General features: G+C 46.8%; 1 protein-coding gene and 1 pseudogene across 1 annotated transcript; one reads left to right on the top strand and one right to left on the bottom strand.

Annotated features, from left to right (window-relative positions):
• Positions 1-1378: 1378 nt before the first annotated feature.
• Positions 1379-4768, top strand: LOC123042113 (transcription factor GTE2). The gene is made up of 8 exons (XM_044464635.1): positions 1379-2080; positions 2176-2396; positions 2499-2591; positions 3250-3418; positions 3518-3683; positions 3787-3851; positions 3942-4149; positions 4253-4768. Exons 4-7 carry the CDS (start codon positions 3326-3328, stop codon positions 3963-3965), a joined length of 348 nt encoding a protein of 115 aa, XP_044320570.1. The 5' UTR covers positions 1379-2080; positions 2176-2396; positions 2499-2591; positions 3250-3325; the 3' UTR covers positions 3966-4149; positions 4253-4768.
• A 4042-nt stretch (positions 4769-8810) lies between these two features.
• LOC123046766 (putative disease resistance protein RGA3) lies at positions 8811-14246 on the bottom strand (annotated as a pseudogene).
• Between the last annotated feature and the right edge of the window lie 2142 nt (positions 14247-16388).

Raw genomic sequence — 16388 nt, 5'->3', positions numbered from 1 at the left:
TATCTGACCTCCCTAAGCTTCGCAATGTCTTCATTTTGAATCGAGGAGGCCACCCACCGGCCTTGAGGGTCAGATCTGGACATATTGGAGGATCTGGGGTGTTGGACCTTAGGTTTCGGGTGTTAGAACTCGAGGTGCGAGAAGGCGCGAGGAAGGTGGAAAAGAGGCATAGGCCTCGACCCCTTTATAAAGGGGGTGAATATCAAGAGTCCTCGGTGTGACCGTTTGAGGCTTATCTAAAAAACACACGGAGTTATACCAACGGCCGTCGTGGGGTCATGCACGCCCATATTAATGGGAAATCCCGTAATAAGAGGAACACGATCTCTGCCTCGACGGGACGTGCCAATAAAACCGCCTCGCAACACGAGTCGAGGTGGGGCAAGAAACGCCGGTTCGCATTGGACCAGGCCACGATGCAAGGGCACGATGTAGGAAGATTGCCAGCGGATCAGATTTATGCTATGTTCCCTACAATGGTATGTGAAGATCATCTTGCAGATCTGGACACGGTTTGAGTGTTCGATAATTACTTTGGAGTATTCGGAGAAGGAACCCGCCTTGCAATGCCGAAGACAAGACTGCGCGCCGGACTCATCGTCATTGAAGCCTGATTCAGGGGCTACTGAGGGAGTCCTGGATTAGGGGGTATCCGGACAGCCGGACTGTGTACAACGTCCGGACTATTGAAGCGGGAAGATACAAGACTCAAGACTTTGGCCCGTGTCCGGATGGGACTCTCCTTTGCGTGGGAGGTAAGCTTGGCGATCCGGATATTGTGTTTCCTTCCTTGTAACCGACTCCATATAAACCCTAGCCCTCTCCGGTGTCTATATAAACCGGAGAGGTTGGTCCTTAGAAGGCCGATCACAATTATAATCATACCATCATAGGCTAGCTCTTAGGGTTTAGCTTTTACGATCTCGTGGTAGATCTACTCTTGTACTACCCATATCTTCAATATTAATCAAGCAGGAAGTAAGGTTTTACCTCCATCGAGAGGGCCCGAACCTGGGTAAACATCTGTGTCCCTTGCTTCCTGTTACCATCAGCCTAGATGCACAGATCGGGACACCCTACCCGAGATCCGCCGGTTTTGACACCGACGAGGGGCAGTTATGAGGCGTCTCGTCTGTCTCCCCGCTGCCCGAGGCGTCCAACCCCCTCACACGTGTGGCCGCGCCGAGCCAGGCTCGCGAGAAACTACCGATTCGGCAGTTCCCGCCAGGCCAGGCTGGGGCCTGCTTTAAGGTCCGTGCGGGCTGCAAACCACATGCAGCCCAGACAACTAAACAGGCTACGCACATCCCGCGCGGATCTGATTGGGCTGCATGCGGGCAACCAAACACGCCCCTAGTGATCTCTAACGCAGCCTGCCAAACGCATCCAAAGCTGACCTCGAGAGCCGAGCAGAGCACAGAACGGCGCCATGGCCACAGCGCGCAGGACCCTTCCAGGCAGGCAGCCGAGCCACGGAAGCCACCAGCCGTCGCCACCGGGAGGAGCTCCGCTGCGCCGCCGTGGCCCACCAGACCGCGGCGCCTAGGCCTATCGAAGCCGGCCCGCACCAGCTCCCATGCGCGAGAGGGCGAGAAGTCCCGCCGCCGCCTGCGCCGGGCAGGCTTCGCCTGGTCGCGCCCCGTGGCGGCGGCGGGGGAGGAGAGAAGGCGGGAAGGGGGTTTGCTCGGCTGCGGGGGCGACGCGGGAGGGGAGAGGGAGGGTGGTTGTGTTGTTCCACTTGTCTTTTCAGCTATTCCTCTCTGTTACATACTGGACAGCTCCTATATCCGGTGGCTCGCCGCCGCCCGGCTGCCTCACGTTCCGGCCGGCGAGGTTAGCCCACGCGATGCCAGTGCGTTCCGGGAACGGAACGCCTCGGGGGCGGGCTAGGCCAGGTCCGCGCCCTCCTCCCGTGCATCTACACGCTGCAGCAGGAGCAGCAGCAGGGCGCCGCAGGAGAACCTCCCCCCGCCTCCTGCGAAGCGCCGGGCGGCTATGAGGAAGCGCTGCGGCCAGATCCTTGCCGCAGAAGGACATTGCCGAGGTCGACGATGGCTCTGGCCCTCTGAGGCTGCGAATGGTGATGTTCCTACATGTGTTGTTCTCGTTTTCAGTTAGTGCATATGCAAATTGGACTCTCAGTTGTTCTGTTTTGTTTTGTCTTGTTATTTACAGGAGAGCGAAAATCCTGAGAAGACAAATATAGTGGGGGCTGAGCAGGTGGATGAGTATGTAGATATTGAGGATGAGACCGCTGACTTACCAATCAGTGGAGGCCGAGAATGGTGCTGAGGATACGGGTGTCTCTGGTGTTCTTCTTCATGCTCAGTGATACTGTGGAAGCGGCTGTTTCTTCTTATCCTTTTTGAGAAACACCGTTTATTCTTCATCCAGTGGTACTGTCGAACTCACTATATATTCTCCTCTTCTCCAGAAACATTGTTTATTGTTCGTGAATTAAACTTCCTAAAATGTTTCCCGTTTGACACCGTTTACAGGTTCAGGGTCAGGGAGCTCAGGGGACAGCACCTCAGAAGCTGGCAATGCTCGTTCTCTAGTGTAGAGGAGGTCGTTCTAACAGTAGGATTTGAGTAGGTGGATGATGTGATTACTTATTTCTGGGATGTGCATGTCGGTTTAGATTTAGTTAAGCTAGTTCCTAGTGGATGGCTGGTTTTGTGGGTAATCTCATAGCTCAGCTCGACTATGTCTATAGAAGTGAAAAGTGGAGGGTACTGAGTCATGTTGTAGTTCATCTGGCCTTCTGATCTGAAGGTGGCTTTTGTATTGATGTGTTTTCTCTAGCACATCTGTTGTGTACTTCATGCTTATGGGCGACATAACTATCGCATCAGAGTAAGAAAATGTTGAAATCATCGTTTTCATCTTTGTCTGGTGACTTATATTGATATGAGAATGGTTTAATCTTTCTCAGAGGTATATAAATGATAAAAAAAAATTAGTAGCCATGCAAACATGAGTTGATTGGGACTCTTTTGTCCTGGTGACGCTGCTCGCCTTTTCTGAAATTATACCCTTGATTTCAGTTAGAGTATGTATTATTTTTAACTGGCTTGTTATTACTGGGTAAGAGAACTTCCTGTTGCTGTAAGCTTTTCCCAACATCTAACTGGAGTGCCAGTAAAACGTGTTTTGTGTGCTGGTGCAAATTTCTGAGTTGAGTTACTCAGCTTGTGTTTGCCAGTGCGGCAAATTTGCCCCTTGTGAATGTTCTTCTTTTCTTTGCAGGGATTGATATGGTTCATCAAGTGCTTACATGGTCGAAATGTTCAATAAGGCGCTCAAAAAGAACTGACGAGCTGCGATGATGAATGGGGACATTGCTGAGGTCAACGATGCTGTTGGAGCTGAAGCTGTGAATGGTGCTGTGCCTACATTGGTTGACAATGCTGACGTGGTAATGGCAGTAGATGAAACAACATGTGTTCTTCTTGTTTGCAGTTGGTGGGTATGCAAATTGGATTCTCACGGCTGTTGTTTGTTTTATTATTTACAGGAGAGCGAGAATCCTGAGTACACTGTAGTATCTGAGCAGGTAGATGAGTATGTAGATATAGATGATGAGATGCCAACCGCAACTTATCAATCAGTGGAGATCGAGAAGGGTGCCGAGGCCATGAGTGTCTCTGGTGGTTCGGGTAGTGGTTCTTCATCATCCAGTGGTAGTGCCAAACCCACTGTTTATTCTTTCCCTTTTTGAGAAACATCGTTTAATCTTCATGAATTAAACTTCGTACAATGTTTCGCATTTGACTCTGTTTACAGGATCAGGGTCAGGGAGCTCAGGGGACAGCACCTCAGAAGCTGGCAATGCTCTGAGGTTGCGAATGGTGCTGTTCCTACATGTGTTGTTCTCGTTTTCAGTTAGTGCATATGCAAATTGGACTCTCAGTTGTTCTGTTTTGTTTTGCTATTTGCAGGTTACAGGAGAGTGCGAATCCTGAGAAGACGAATGTAGTGGGGGCTGAGCAGGTGGATGAGACCGCTGACTTACCAATCAGTGGAGGCCGAGAATGGTGCTGAGGATACGAGTGTCTCTGGTGGTTCTTCTTGATGCTCGGTGATACTGTCGAAGCGACTGTTTCTTCTTTTCCTTCTTGAGAAACACAGTTTATTCCTCATCCAGTGGTACTTTCGAACTCACTATATATTCTTCCCCTTTTCCAGAAACATCATTTATTCTTCGTTAATTAAACTTCCTACAATGTTTCCCATTCGACTTTCTTTACAGGTTCAGGGTCAGGGAGCTCAGGGGACAGCACCTCAGAAGATGACAATGCTCGTTCTCTGGTTTAGAGGAGGTTGTTCTAACAGTAGGATTTGAGTAGGTGGATGATGTGAGTACTTATTTCTAGGATGTCCATGTCGGTTTGGATTTAGTTCACTTAGTTCCTAGTGGACGGCTGGCTTTGTGGGTAATCTGCTAGCTCAGCTCGATTATGTCTATATAAGTGAAAAGTGGTGGTAGTTCATCTGGCCTTCTGATCTGAAGGTGGCTTTTGTATTGATGTGTTTTGTCTAGCACATCTACTCTGTACGGTAATTTTATATATGCTTATGGGCGATGTAACTATGGCACCGGGAGTAAGAAAAGATTGAAATCATGGCTATCATCTTTGTCTTGTGATGTACGTATATGGGATATGATTATGGCATATGCATGATATAATGTCAGTAGCCATGCAAGGGTGAGTTGATCAGTTGAATGTGAATTTCCATCCCTAGTAGCAGTATAGGGTACCGTAAAAACCACTTTGTAAGATTATACCCACCTTTGATTTCAGAAGTGTCTAACTATATTATTATGAGATACGTCAAGCTTAAACTGGCCTGTTACTATCCTGGAACTTGATAATTTCCTGTTTTTGTAGGTTTTTTCTTGATTATAACTGTTGGAATGTCAGTACCTGGTGCAGCCGTGCAGGTGAGCTTCTTTTGGAAAAATGGTGCAGCCTAGCTGTTGCAATTTCCAGGAAATTAGATTGTTTATGTTTCTCAATGTAACACATTTTGTCCTTGCTAATGTTGAGCAATTGCTTAATGGTCGAAATGATTGATGCAGTTTCAACGCTGGTGTGAGATGAGGTGATAAGTTTGGTCTCCATGAATTGAAGCGATGAGTTGATGCTTCTTCTTCTCTGATCTAATCGTTCACTCGGGTAACTAATCCTGGGCTTATATTTGATAACAAATTTATTTGCGTCGCACATTCATGACCTCAGCTCCAGCAAGCTTCAGGCTATGCTTGAAGGAAACAAGCACCACAAGTCCGCAAAGCAAACAACCACTGACGCAGTGATTCCAGACCAGGAGCAAATTGTGTGAAGATACAAGAACAGTTTGATAGTTGAAGTATCACAAAGGCAAAAAAACAAAAGCGAAGAAATTAACTCGTTATTTTTTTTCAAAACGGAGGCAAAGATTGCCTCATCTATTAATTAAGCAGAGGAGAATTGCCCAGTTAATTACAGAAAACCGGGCAAAAACCGGAACAACAAGGGCCAAGCCCACTCCCATAGACTGAAACACACAGGGCAAAGCCCACCCTAATCGACGACAAGTCGACATGCGGCCAGACAACGCAGCTCCGACTCTGACAAGAACTCAGAAGAACAAAACCAGGCACGGCTGGCGCCACGGAAAATCGCCGAACGGGCCACCTACAGCCAGTCATCGTACACCACAGGGCTCCGCCGCCGCAGCTTCGACTCCACAGCAACAAGCAAACCGAGGTAAAACCGTGGACACGCCGAAGAAGAGCCGACTACCGCAACCATTGCCGCGTCGCCGACATCGCTCCCACCATCATCGTTGCCACAAAAGTCTGGTCGCCACAGTGATTCTCTCGGGGCCGCCGCCCCGACATCCACCGCTCCGTCGCGCCCAGTGCAATCAACCAACACCGCCTTCCGGGGCCGCCGCCCCGACATACCACCGCTCCCCTCGAGCAGCAACGCCGCACAACCCAGCTGCCTGCAGCCCACGCTGCTCAGGGCAACCGCTCGCAGACCACAAACGTCGCACCACATCCGGGGCCGCCGCCCCGACATAAAGTCAGACCGCCCCCTCTGGGACGCATCGACCGAGCCGACACCCCTACCGCCCAAGCGGGACAAGGATGCCACCCAACCAATGTCGAGATAGAACCCCATCTCATAGAGTTGCCACTCACATTGTTCCCGAGATCGCCATTTCGACGCACAATCAGAAACCATCCGGAGCCACCGCCTCGACGTCCACCTCTGACGACGCACCCAGCCGCTGCCACACCGAATCCGACCTAGGCCGGCCAGATCCGGCCGCCACGCGCCTACCGCCGCCCCTCAGCCGCGTCCCACCGCCCGCGCCGGAGCAAGGGAGCAACATCGAGGGCCGACTCCGTCGGACACCCGGAGCAGCCTCCGCGACGCTAGTCGCCGCCGAATCGCTCCGGAGCGGCCGGGATCCGCACGCCGCGCCACCCAGCGAGGTGCCCCGCCGCCACCCTCCCTGGAGCCTGCCCGGGCTTTGCCGGCGGGCTCCTCAGGCGGCGGCGAGACAAGGGGAGGGGGTGAGGGGAGAGGTGGCGGCGCTGGTGGGGCTCCCCCGAGTCGCCAGAGCAGAGGCGACGCGGAGGTCGCTGTACTGGCAGAACGCCTTTCCGACAAGTGTGCTTTGACATAAATTAACTCGTTATGATGTACCAAGATAGATAGCACACACACGCACACATGTCGTCATGTCTGCATCACACATATCAGAATATCAGAACAAAGGAAACTACTCCGTAGTAATCAGCGACGGCACCACCAGGTTGCTGACTTCTAACTGATAAGAACATTTATGTAATTAAGAGTACACCCAACACATTCTTATCGTATAAGACGAGTGCTAGAATGCTGATCTCTAAAGTTCATTATTGTAGCTGCAGAGCACATGTGGATGGTGTAGCAATGAAATTCTGGACAAACAACATAACGAATCTTCCCGTTTATCCAATGTTTCTGAAACGGAGACAAAAACTTTGCCTCATCTCATTAATTAAGAATAGTTTTGAAATACATGACCGACCGTCTATGGACGGTCCCAATTCGGTAGCCTACTCTCGCGGCGTAAGAGAACTCAAATGCTTGGCCCCCGCCAACCCCCCAAGCCTGGCTTCGCTCTTAATTCTAGATGTGATTACATATGGCATGGAGGACACATTCCTAAACACTCTCGCGTCCGTCCGTTCCAAATCTCTCATGAAACCAATATGACGACAAATGTGAGGCCCTTTCTCACATTGGCATTGACACCCACCATGTGGTGCCACCAGTCCTTGACGTTGTCGAAGCTACTCCAGTCGGCGATGTCCACATTGGTCAAGCCCATCCAAGTCTTGATCTCCGCCCAAATGCGCTTCGTGTATCGACACCGGAAGATGATGTGTGCCGTCGTCTCTGGCTCCCTCTTGCATAATTGGCATAGGTCACAGTTTGGCCATCCTCTCCGTTGAAGCCTGTCCGCCGTCCAAACACGGTCCTAAATGATAAGCCAAGCAGAGAATTTGTGCTTTGGCGGCGCCCAATTGTTCCACACAGCCGGCTTCATTTGTGATGTAGTGGAGTCCCCAAGTTGAGCGTTGTAAGCCGAGGATGCCGAGTATTCACCGGAAGGCGAAGACTTCCAACTGATCTCATCGTCCACATCCTCATCGAGAAAGACCTCCTGTAATCTGACCCAAAGCTCATAGTATTCAAGGAAGTGTTGAACCGTGAGCCCAGAATTCATGTTGATGTTGGCAATCCACCTGTTGAGATCCAAAGCCTTATGAACAGTGTCCTTCTCATGTTTGGAAATTGCAAAAATGGAGGGAGCGATGTCGTTTGGCTTACGACCCCCAAGACAAGGGGAATGCCAGAAAGAGGCCTTTTGCCCGTTACCAACGGTGATGGCAGTGCAGTCATAAAAAAGCGTCATGTCCTCTTCATCGCACGGATGCCCCAATTCAACCCAAGCTCTATCCGGGTCCTTCCAAACCAACCAAGGCCATCTGAGCCGCAAGGCACGAGTGAATTTGTCCATGTCCAGGATGACAAGGCCTCCCATATCCTTGGGTGTACAAACCTTTTCCCATTTTATCTTGCATTTTCCCCCGGAAACCTTGTCTGTGCCTCCCCATAGGAAAGCCCGTTGCAGCTTGATAATGGAAGTCATTGTTCCTTTTGGCACCACAAGCGAAGTGAGGTGGTGGATGGCCTGTGAAGTGATAACCGACTTGACCCAAGTGGTCCTCCCAGCCATCATAATGTACCTTCCCTGGCCAGCCATGATCTTTCCAGCAATCTTATTGAGTAAATGTTGAAAGTCCACAGCCCGCAAGCGATGAATGGATAGCGGACGGCCAAGGTACCGCAAGGGGAATTGAGCTCGGACTGCTGGGAAGGCACCCAAAATCATGTCAAGGTCAACATTGGAGCATCTAATAGGGGCCACCAAGCTCTTTTGAATGTTTGTAACTAGGCCGGTGATGTTGCCAAAGCTTTGAAGTATGGTGGCAAGCATGTCCACATCCTCCTTGATAGGCGCCAAGAAAATTGCAGCGTCGTCCGCATATAGAGAGGTGCGTAGACAAGCACCACGGCCTCGTAATCTATGCAGGTCTCCATTTTCCGTTGCCACGTCCAAGATTTTCTGTAGGGGGTCCATAGCAAGGACAAACAGAAGGGGCGACAACGATGTGGTTCTCTCTTTTCTAGTACTAGTAATCATCTTTTTGAGTTGACAAAACGATATGAATAACAAACAGCACAACATGCCGGAGTACATGATATATGTTTTGCAGCTTGAGTGCGTGCAGAGACAGCTCGTTCTGCAGTGAGCACACCGCACATTTATGAGGATACGTCAGGTCTGAGGATATATCGCACAAGATTACCTCAAAAGCAACGCAGCTATATATGCTGTGTGTGTAAAAATATTGCTTACATGGCCTTGAGTAATCAAATCAAAAACACAAATCAATTTTAACATTTAGCTTGCCCCGTGGTAGCATTCTGCATTGATCAGCTAGCTCCCTGCTGCAACAACAGATTTCCAGTTCTTTCAGTGAGAGTGGGAGGCCTGTTTCCGGCAGCCTTGAGATGCCCCTAGACCCATCTACCTTCAAACTCTTCAGGGATGGAAGGTTGTGCAGCCCTGCAGGAAGATCTACGAGATCGGAACAATACTGAAATTGGAGCTTTTGCAGGGACTTGAGGAGCACACACGCTTGCTCTTGCTCATCTGTTAGTCTCGTCACTTTCAAGAAAAAAAGATATAGGTGTTGCAGGGAGGTGAGGTGCCTGCAGAATGACGTGGTAAGGACAGATGGGTCATCGATGCAAAGCCTTTCCAGCCGAGGTAACAGCGTATAGCCCTGCCTTGAAAAGCTCTCCAGAAATGGTGGCAAGCCAGGGCACTTGAATACTGTCAAATGCCTGAGGCTGCCAAGGAATTGCAGACCATGCAGTGCAGTGAGCGATCCACAGTATCTAATTACCAATTCTTCCAGTGCTGTGCATGAGTGCAGCTGTAGAGATTGCAAACCTGGGCTGCGATGTACCTCTAACTTTTTAAGGCTAGTGATATCGCTAGGAAAGCAGGGTTGCAGCGTTACTTGGGAATGGCCATCGATTTCAAGTTGGCCAAGTGAGTTCGGGAGTAGCCATCCTCCGTCTGTATGCACCAACGACGAGAGCAGGTCAGGGCGGTCTAAAATGACTAGCTTCTCAAGGGAGGTAAATCCCGAGACGCCTTCCTTGCCCCAGTTAAATGTTAGATGAGGGCACCTCTCAATAGTTATCCTCTTTAGAATGGAGATGAGATTTAATGGGATGCACAACAGTCGGTCTAGAGCTAATCCGTCATCTGGATTTCCGGATGATGTGCCCTCCCTGGTTGAGCTAAGATTTGATATACTGTTTTCTTCCTCTTCTGATTTTTCTTCCTCTTGGGAAGACAAATACAATTCCTCTAGGCATGGCGCATGTTGCAGCATCAAAGATAGCCACTTCCCCACTATACCACATGAATCAATACTGAGACATTCGAGAGATGGGAAAGCCTTGCAATTCACAAGTGTCACATCTTCGAGGGTATGCTCTGGCATCTCATTTGAAGCAAAAAGTTTTTCACAATTTCTTATTTTCAAGCTCGTTAAAGAGACGAGGTAACTAAAACCTTTTAATGAAATGGAACTTAGATTCCGGCAACCATGTATCACCATCGATTTGAGGTTTTTCAGATTATGGAACAGCAAAATTTTGTCATCCAGTATCTTCAACTCATCGGAAGATTCGTCAAAACCATAGCCATACTCACCATCATACCCAATACATAACTCTTCATCAGATGATCCCTTCATGTACGGAAGTGTTGAAACGTCACAGATGAGTAACTCAGAACACATGCTTGAGCGTGGAAGAGGCTTCAACACTTTCAAATGGGGGCAATTCTCCAGACTTAGTTCCCTAAGACTAGGAGCCTATGACCTCTGCCCAGTTTCGAATTTATCGTTGTTCTCAAACAGATCAAACTCCTTCAGTGATTGACAATCCTTGATCTGCAGTGCTCTTAGTCTAGAGCTCATACCTTCCACGGAAGTGCATGTACATTTCTCCAACTTTGGCATTTTAACTAAAGCTAGCTCCTCCAGTGAAGGAACCAGTATTTGTATTACTTTAGGCAGGTTTCTCAACTCCAGCTTTGTCAAAAACCGAAACCTTTCCAAAGATGGAAGTATTTTCCATTCAATGCAATCGCATATGTGAACCGTCTGGGAGGAGGTAACCAAGATAATGTTGTCAACCATAATTGTCCAAGCAAAATTATACCCAGATATCTCGAGAACCCTTAAGTCCCAATGTGGTTCCCAACCCTCAACCTCCATGACCATGTCCGCAGGAGAATCCTTCCAGGACAAGTGCAACTTTTCTGAGAGTTCATTGTTTACCAGTCCTGCCTCATAAACATCTTCCAGAGTATTAACATGCATCCAATGTTCAGTGGATTGGAGTTGTGTTATCTCAAAGCCACTAGAAATATGAAACTTGAAACCATGTCGTTCCTGAAATGATAGCATATTATCAATGGTTGCAATGGAAGAGTACACTCCCTTGTGTACAACAAGATGCCGCAGGCTAACAAGATTATCAATACAACCAGGCATAGTACGATCATTGTATGAACCGACTAATACTTGGAGATGGTACAATTTGCTCAAAATTTGAGGGAAAGACCCATCCACCTCCTCAATCCCATGTTTGAGAAAATCAGCAGATGCTGCAGACATTTGTAGCACACGTAAGTTATGTGCCTTTTGGAATATATATTGGAATAATAGTAAGAAGGAAAAGTCATAGTGCCCAAGTAACACTAATGTCCTCAGTTCACTAACTGATGTAATTGCATTTTTCAGATTTTCTTCAAACTTCTCATCATGATAAATGTTCCCATGCTGATCTTTCTGGTATGCGGATCCATTTACTATTGACAAATGTCGTAGAGTTCGAGGCATTTTTTTGTAGGGTCGACCATCTATACTTGCACTGTCAGTCCTTGAAACCATCATCGCAAAATCATGCATGAGACCGCATATGGCATACATAACTTGACTGCCTAGATATGGTTCTTCTCTTTTAGCTTCTTCAAAGAAGCCCAGGTTAACCAAATCAATCAGATATCCCCGCCCTATATCCTCCAATCTCTGACTAGAGCCGTTGCACTTTACAAATCCCTGTGATATCCAGAAACCGACCAACTCCTCACTAAGAAACTGATAACTGTCAGGGAATATGGAGCAATATGAGAAACACCGTTGTAAATGGTACGGAAGTTGATCATAGCTAAGCTTCAGAGCAGCCATGATCCCTCTATTGTGATGCATGTATTTCCACTCTTCGTTCTTTAGAACGATTCTCCAATAATCGGTGTTAAGTTTCTTCCGTAATAGTTCTGCTGTAGATACAACTGCTAATGGGTTGCCCTTTAACTTCTCGGCTATTTGCCGCCCGATGATACTTAAACTTTGATGCTCCTGACAGTTCTCGTAACCAAATGCGTGTGATTTGAACAATAACCAAAAGTCATCATTTGCCAGAGCACCTAACTTGACTGGCTTGAGGGTGCCTAAGCTTTGTGCAACAGACATACTTCTGGTTGTGACTAGAATCACATTACCCTTCACATGACTTGATACCAGAGGAGCCAACATTTTATGGTGTTGGATATTATCGTTCATGTCATCCCAGACATCATCTAAAATGATTAAAAGTCGCTGTGAGTCGGCCTGATGCTTCAAGATCTCCTGAAGCTTCGCAAAACATTTTATATCTTCATGCCTTTCTTGATAAACAGAGTTCAAAATCTCCCTTGTTAGTCTCACTTCATCAAAATTGCGAGACACCCAAACCCATATCCTTTGGTCAAAATGATCATCCAAATATGGATCATTGTATACAAGTTGAGCAAGAGTTGTTTTGCCAACACCTGCAATGCCTACAATAGGCAGAACAACTAAACCACCAGACTTTTCTCCTGTTATCATCCTTACAATGGAGTTCTTTTCTGCAACTCTTCCATACACTTTTCTTGGACCAAGACTTGATGTCCGTAGGCGCTGATATAAGGTTGTATTTTGATGGTGATTTGAACTGGAAGATAAGTCTGATCCATGTAACTCGATAACCTCCCTCACTTGCCCTTGGATCTCTTGTAACTGACTAATAATTTTTCGTATCATATTGGATAATGTAGCCTTGTCCCAACAGGTGTGTGTATTAGCTGCAGTGATTTCTGCTGACTCCTCATCCACTCTCCTTCTTTTTCTTGTAGCTGAATCGTCATAAACCACAATATATGTCGCATTTGCAGTAGCATCACCAATGTTGCAGTAAGAAAAAGATCATGAACAAACGGCTATTAGAACCATGGTGGGGATTGTTTATAAAACAACATCCAAAAATTTGCTGATGCAAGGTAGCTACCTCGACAGGTTTGGTGGCTGGTCATTTGGTTCAGGTTTCTTCTTGCAAATCTTGTTATGGTTAAGCATACCCGCTGTCCCGGTCTTCATTCCGCACTTGATCTCTGTGTGGCAGTATTTACATATTGCTTTGGTTGGCTGTCCAATGTCATTTTCTATAACATCAAAATTATCCCATGCCTTGGACCGCTGTTTCTTTCCTTTTCCCCTGGATGAGCTGGCAATGGCAATAGGCTCAGCAGTGCTGCAGTAAGAAAAAAGTGGTGGGTTGGCTATTAGGACCAAAATTAGTGCGCTGTCAAGAAGATGTATATAACCATTCAAGAAAAAAGAAAGAGGTATATAAACGATTTCTAATTAAATGGGCTCATGCTCAATTCTTCTTTAGGTACCTTGAAGGGTTTGGTGGATGCGCTCCAGGAGGTTTCATCTTATCGGGATGCTCCTTCTCTAAATGTTTCTTCATAGATGATGTACCGTTGATCTTCGTATCACACTTGAACTCATTGCCACAGTGTCTACATACTGCTTTGGCGGACTTTCTGTCAACAGTTTCTGTGACTGTAAAGTTTTCCCAGACCACGGACCGTGATTTGCCAGCACTGTTACCTTCGGGCTCGTTTCTTGTAGCTGTGCCAACAGAAAAATGGACCAGAAAAGCATGGTCGTCCTTGATCAGATAATATAAATTTCATTAATTTGTCCTAAGTAAGATAGGATCATCAGACTAACAATTACTAGTAGTTTGTCACACTTGGATACTCGGCCTATGAAAGAACTTTGTGTTGGATCTACAGGAAGAAGTATGCGTACCTCCTTCTCCTTGGATGGGCAGGTTGGAAGGAACCAGCACGGTTGGATCTGCAGGCAGCCGGGGCCGGGCACCTTCAACCAGCTCTTGGAGCCTGTAGTAATCCAGCTCGTCGACCACGTCGTCGGCTTCGTAGAGTCGCTCCACGAGAAGAGCGAGAGATTCATCCAGCGACTCGTTCCTGATCCCTCTCTCCTTCACAGCCGAGACCACCATCTTGACTCTCCTGATCTCTGACTTGAGCTTTTCAACGTCATCGGCAAGCCCGACTTGCCGAATCCACGCATCGAGCTTATCGATCAGGAGGGTTGCAAGGATGGTCTGCACCAGCCATGCAATCGCGGCCTCCATCAGATCCGGCACGAGCAGTTCGAGCCGAGCGTGGTCAATGGAGGAAGGATGGGGAGCAGCCGAGCGGACAAAAGACGGTAGGATATACAACGAGGCAGGTAGGAAAGCTAAGAGGACGTTTGTCTCTGAACAATACGATATACAAATACAATGCCGCAGTCAGTGACGACGACAGATGGGAGCAGCCGAGCAGAAGGAGTACTTCCTCAATAAATAAATAAATACGAGTAGTACAATGCGCCGAATGCAGTAGGACGCGGAGAAGAAAACACACACGCTTTTTTTTTTGGGTGAGATTATACAGACACGCTTTCAGTCGATCGTTGGGCCCGGGAAGCTCTATGGGCTGCGTGAGTTCGGCCTGTAGATCTTCAAAATTTTGGGCGAGGCTAGTTTTTTCCGTCTATATTACATCTAGATGTGAGATAATATCTCACATCTAGTATGATGTCATCGGCACCTTTTTATTATTTATCTTATTTGTTCAATTTTGATTTGTCATAAAGCCTGAAACAAATGAACCAGTTTCGCGCTCACGTCCGCCTCGATGGGCCGGCCTATACGTCCGACAACTCGTAGTGAGGCTAGCTTTTTACGTTGTGCATCAGCCAGCCAAAGATTCCTTCTTGCTACATGTGTCTCTCCCTGTGCGTGCATGGTAGATCAATAGATCATATTAGATCGGACGGTGACGTAGCGAGAAGCAGCAAGCACCTTGGTAAGTTGTGTTGTGTCACTACTCGAAGCAAAGGATCAGATTCCTTTTTCCAGGAAAAGCTAGTGATCAGATGTATATCAGTGAAAATAAAGTAGTTCTACCATCGATTTGTTAGTTTTTGCGTTTTATTGCCCACTTTTTAGTGGCGTGTCTCTGATCGCTAGCTTCTAATAGGCTATAAATGATTTTTTTTGCCCTTTGGTTTTTGCTTTCCCGTTCCACTCTTTATATTTTATGCATTAATTTTCAGTAAAAGACAAAGTTTGATTAAAAAAATCAAAAATATGTTCACGAATTTGTGGTAATATACATTTTTTTAATATACAGTGAATTTTTTATATACAATGAGCTTTTTAAATTATATTCACTAAACTTTTTTAACACACTAAATATTTTTTAAATACAAACTTAACCTTTTTTAATATACGTAGAACCCTTTTAAATATACGGTAAAACATTTTTATAATATACACTAAATAATCTTTTAAACACATACTGAACAATTGATCATGCATCCAAAAGTGTTAACAATTGTTCGTGGATTAAGAAAATGTTCGCCGATTCAAAATAAATAAATCACAAAGCTCCAAAGTTTTCATGAACTGAAAATTGTTCATATATTTGAAAATGTTCAAAAAAAATTAAAAACAGAATGCGAAGGAAAAGAAGAAGAAAAAAGAAAAAAATAAATAGAAAAAACCAAAAGAATAACCAGAAAACCAATAGAGGATGGAAGTGCAATTGGGACGAAACAAACTACAAGCCTAGTTGCAAGTTGAGGGCGGACTTGCAACTCGGACAACTACACAAAACTAAAAGATCATTGGCGATTCAAGGATGGACTTGCAATTGGGAGAATAATAAACTACAAGCCCAGTTGCGTGTCGAGCGTGGATTTGCAACTGGGATGAAAAAAAATACATGTCCAGTTGCAAGTCAGGGGTGGACTTGCAACTAGGGTGAAAACAAAACAACACCCTCCTGAGTTGTGAGTCGAGGGTGGACTTGCAACTGGGCCAACAGAAACTCCTAGTTGCAGGTCGAAGGTCTAATTGCAACTACTATGGAACAAGAACAAAAAACAACACCCCCCGAGTTGCGAGTCGATGGTGGAAATGCAACTAGGGCTACAAAACTACACCCTCCCGAGTTGCGAGTACACGATTGACTTGCAACTGGGGCGATTACAAACTACATCCCTCGAGTTGCAAGTCGGGTGTAGACTTGCAATTGGGGTGAAAACAAACAACAAACGACACCCTCCCCGAGTTGTGAGACGGCGGTGGACTTGCAACTGGGGCGATTGCAAACTACATCCCTCGAGTTGCTAGTCGGGGGTGGACTTGCAACTGTGGTGAAAACAAAACAACACCCTCACGAGTTGCGAGACGAGGGTGGACTTGCAACTAGGCCGACAGAAACCCCTAGTTGCTGTTTGAGCGTCTAATTACAACTACTATGAAACAAGAACAAAAAACAACACCCCCTGAGTTGCGAGTTGA

This window comes from Triticum aestivum, chromosome 2B, assembly GCF_018294505.1.
Source record: "Triticum aestivum cultivar Chinese Spring chromosome 2B, IWGSC CS RefSeq v2.1, whole genome shotgun sequence".
Taxonomy (NCBI): Eukaryota; Viridiplantae; Streptophyta; class Magnoliopsida; order Poales; family Poaceae; genus Triticum; species Triticum aestivum.
Note: the sequence above shows the minus strand (reverse complement) of the source record. Positions and strands in the feature narration are given on the sequence as shown.